This window comes from Brassica oleracea, unplaced genomic scaffold, assembly GCF_000695525.1.
Source record: "Brassica oleracea var. oleracea cultivar TO1000 unplaced genomic scaffold, BOL UnpScaffold01888, whole genome shotgun sequence".
Lineage (NCBI taxonomy): Eukaryota > Viridiplantae > Streptophyta > Magnoliopsida > Brassicales > Brassicaceae > Brassica > Brassica oleracea.
The window spans coordinates 1-3,988 of record NW_013618419.1 but is presented as its reverse complement, the minus strand read 5'-3'; the positions used below and the strand labels follow the sequence as shown (position 1 = coordinate 3,988).

Below are 3,988 nucleotides of genomic sequence, written 5' to 3'. Positions count from 1 at the left end.
ATTCCATCACACATGATATAAGCATGTAATATAAAATCTCACCTGTAAATAAGCATGGAACGTCTGTGGCCTAAATGACCCGGATAAGCACTCACCTGTAAATAAGTGGTTAGGAAGTAATCAAGCATTTTTTGGAGCCCTTTTGGAGACTCACATTAAGGAAATGCAACTGAACCATGTAATGTCAAGAGTTTGTAAGGATTGGAGCTATACCTCTAATCATGCTTCTGATCCCGATGGTAGAATTGTTTTGATCTGGAAATCCCCTGCAACGGTCTCTGTTCTTCATCAGTCAAGCCAGTCTCTCACTTGTGAAGTCACAGTCGCAGGTACCTTCAAGTTCATCCATACCGCGACCTATGCAGCTAATCTAGCGGCGGATCGAACTGATCTTTGGGTTGACTTAATCATAACTCAACAACTACTTCAACTCGACACTCTTCCATGGGTTGTTGGTGGGGATTTTAATCAGATCATCCATCATGCTGAGCACTCTAGCCCTTTGGTGAACCACATTGATCCACCAATGTCTGATTTTAGAAACACTCTCTCCCAACTCGGACTCTTTGACCTGCGATACCTTGGTCCTCTCTTCACATGGTCAAACAAATGCCCCTCATACCCTACTGCTAAAAAACTCGACCGCTACCTTGTTAACCAACCCTGGATTGCCTCCCACCCCTACAGCCTAGCTAGTTTCCTTGCCCCTGAAATCTCAGACCACAGTCCTGCCGTCCTTGATCTAGATGTCGCCCTCCCTAGAGCCAGGACTAAACCATTCAAGTTCTATAACTTCCTAACCAAACACCCAAACTTTTGCCAGTTCGTGGGGTCGGAATGGAATCAGCTCGGAGGAACAGGATTGGATCTTTCTCATCTTGGCTGGAAACTAAAACAGATAAAAAGTTAAAGCCCTGGCGGACCCAACCCCCGACAACTTTCAGGAGGAGAAAACTATAATGACAAAGCTCACTTTTCTGCGTTCGATAGAGGAGAGTTATTTCAGACAGAGGTCTAGGATCAGTTGGCTTAAAGAAGGAGACCAAAATACTACTTTCTTTCATAGACTCACTCAAGTCAGGAACTCAAACAATTATATCAGATCCTTCCTACTGGCTAATGGTGAATCTGTATCAGACCCGATTGCTATGGGGCAGATTGCAATCTCACACTTCAAGAACATCCTAGCACCACTAAACCCTCCAATTTCTACCTCCACTCCGCTCTGGTTCCAGGAGTTGTCTGACTATCGCTTTCCTCTGGAACTACTAGGTTCACTCTCCTCCTACCCTGAGCCAGAGGAAATAACGTCTGTGTTATTTAAACTCAACTCGAACAAATCTCCTGGTCCAGATGGACTTACCCCTGGGTTCTTTAAAGCAGCTTGGCCGGTGGTTGGTCTTGATGTCCTCGCTGGTATAAGGTCTTTCTTTCGTTTTGGCCATATGCCCCCGGCTCTAAACTCTACGATCCTTTCTCTGGTCCCAAAACACTCAGGTGCGTCTGCAGTAGGTGACTTTCGGCCCATCTCATGCTGCAACACGATCTACAAGCTAATCTCAAAGCTCCTTGTCAGGCGTCTAAAACCCCTTCTGCCTACCATGATCCTGCCCAATCAAACTGCGTTTGTACAGGGCCGTTTGTTGGTAGAAAACACTCTGTTAGCTTCTGAGATCGTGCATGGCTATCACAGGGACAAGAGTCCTAGTAGAATTACCATCAAAGTTGACATCGCCAAAGCTTTTGACACGATTAACTAGAGCTTCATCTTCAACTGTCTCCAAGGAATGAGCCTTCCATCCCAATTGATCCACTGGGTCCACGCGTGTGTTACCTCCCCAAGTTTTATGATTGGTTTCAACGGGACAGTCCAAGGTTTCTTCAAAAGTAATAGAGGACTCAGGCAGGGAGATCCCTTATCTCCATACCTATTTGTCATAGCCATGAACTGTTTATCTCTACTTTTAGATAAAGCAGCGGAGGAAGGAAAATTTGGCTACCACTACGCCTGTAGAGACACAAAACTAACTCACCTGTGCTTTGCTGATGACCTTCTGATCTTCTGTGATGGTTCCCTCCAGTCGGTTAAGAATGTTCTTGAGGTTCTGGAGTCATTCAAACAGCTCTCCGGTCTCTCTGTCAGCATTTCAAAAACCTACTTCTTCTCAAGTGGTGTCCATCAACCTGAAATCGATCAGATAGTTTCTCATTGTGGTCTAGCTAAAGGGAACCTGCCTATTTGTTATCTAGGCGTACCGCTCTGTACCAAGAAACTATCTATTGCAAACTGTGAGCCACTAATCCAACAGGTAAAAAATAAGATTAATAGCTGGACTGCGAAATCTATGTCCTTTGCAGGAAGGTTATTACTTATTAACACGGTGATTGCGGACATTTCTAACTTCTGGTGCTCTACTTTTACTATCCCTAAGAGCTGTATAAAAATCATAAATTCACTCTGTGGAGCTTACCTCTGGAAAGGAACTGTAGAAGGGAACCATTCGGCAAAAGTATCTTGGGAAACAATCACCTTGTCAAAAGCAGAAGGAGGGCTCAACGTTAGAAACATGGTTTGGTGGAATAAAGCTTGCTCAATAAAAATGCTTCGGCTTCTATTCTTCAGAGGAGGCTCAATTTGGGTGGCTTGGTTCATCAAAAACATCCTCTTAGGAAACCTCAGTAACCTTTGGAACCTAAAAGAAAAAAACTCTCACTCTTCAGCCACAAAGAAGATTTTAAGGGTTCGAGACTATGCCTTCAGATGGATAAAGATCATACCTCGCAATGGAAGGAACTCGCGGTTCTGGTCAGACAATTGGAGCCCCTTTGGTAACTTGAGGACGTATCTTGATCTCCCCTCCTCAACTAGCCTCGGTATCAGGGCTTCTGCCACTCTTGAGGACCTATACCAACAAGACCGCTGGCTATTGCCTCACCCGCGATCTGAAACTCAGCTCAATCTTCACATTTTCCTCTCAACAATCTCACTCACTGACGGAACTGATGAGTATATCTGGTCTCCACTAGGCTCTCCACTCTCTACCTATTCCACAGGAATGATCTACAATGCAATCAAACATCATGAGCCGGCTGTTCCCTGGAGTAAAATTGTCTGGTCTTCTCGTGGCATCCCAAGGCACAACTTCTTAACTTGGCTACTGGTCTTGAATCGATGCCCTACTAAGGACAGGATGCTCAACTGGGGACTGCAAACGGACCCTGCTTGTATGTTGTGTAATGCCTCTGCTGAATCGAGGGACCACCTCTTCTTCCAATTCCCTTACTCGTGGAATCTTTGGACTGCCTTGGCAGAACGGGCGCACTGGTCGCCCTCGAGGAACTAGGATGTAGGTATTGATCGCTTGCTACTCACTCCACTGCCAAAGCACCATCGACTTCTGATTACGCTTGCTTGGCAAGCGGGACTCTACCTCTTGTGGTCAGAACGGAACACTAGGCTTCACCGCAAAGAATTCAGATCAGTCTCCTCTCTGGTTAAGCAGGCGGATGCGCTCATCAGAAACCGTATCTCCAGTTTTCGTGAGCAGAACCCTACCCTCTCATCCAACATGCTCCAACTATGGTTTGATCACTAAACACCCCGTCTCTTTCTTCTTCGCTATCGAAGACGCCCCTTCTCCCAAACCGCTTCATTATTAAGTTCAGTTGCATTTCAATATGGGCCAGTCCCAATTATCGTTTATTTTGGCTAAATTATGTAATGGGAAAAGCCCATGTTACGATTGCCTTCAAGGCCGTTTAATTTATAAAGTAAAGTCCTTTCTCAAAAAAAAAAAATATAAAATCTCACACTTAATTAGTTTCAATTTGTTGATATGTGTTGTGATGAAATCTCGTCCGAGAGTTTAAACGGCGCTTAACGGTAAATAGATTAACAATGACGGCTATGAACCGGTCCCAAAGATTTCCTCTATGGGCCTATGGCATAAATGTACGAACACAAAAAAAAAAAAAAAAAAAAAAAAAA

General features: G+C 44.6%; 2 protein-coding genes across 2 annotated transcripts; both read left to right on the top strand.

Annotated features, from left to right (window-relative positions):
* Window positions 1-163: 163 nt before the first annotated feature.
* On the top strand, window positions 164-910 carry LOC106321527. Its single transcript, XM_013759786.1, has one exon. It carries the CDS (start codon window positions 164-166, stop codon window positions 908-910), a length of 747 nt encoding a protein of 248 aa, XP_013615240.1.
* Window positions 911-1,943: 1,033 nt separating this feature from the next.
* LOC106321526 lies at window positions 1,944-3,344 on the top strand. Its single transcript, XM_013759785.1, has one exon. It carries the CDS (start codon window positions 1,944-1,946, stop codon window positions 3,342-3,344), a length of 1,401 nt encoding a protein of 466 aa, XP_013615239.1.
* The last annotated feature ends 644 nt before the right edge of the window (window positions 3,345-3,988 follow it).

What these genes read in the sequence shown, in the direction of transcription:
- LOC106321527 (XM_013759786.1), top strand. Translation starts at nt 164, where the DNA reads ATGCAACTGAACCATGTAATGTCAAGAGTTTGTAAGGATTGGAGCTAT.
- LOC106321526 (XM_013759785.1), top strand. Translation starts at nt 1,944, where the DNA reads ATGAACTGTTTATCTCTACTTTTAGATAAAGCAGCGGAGGAAGGAAAA.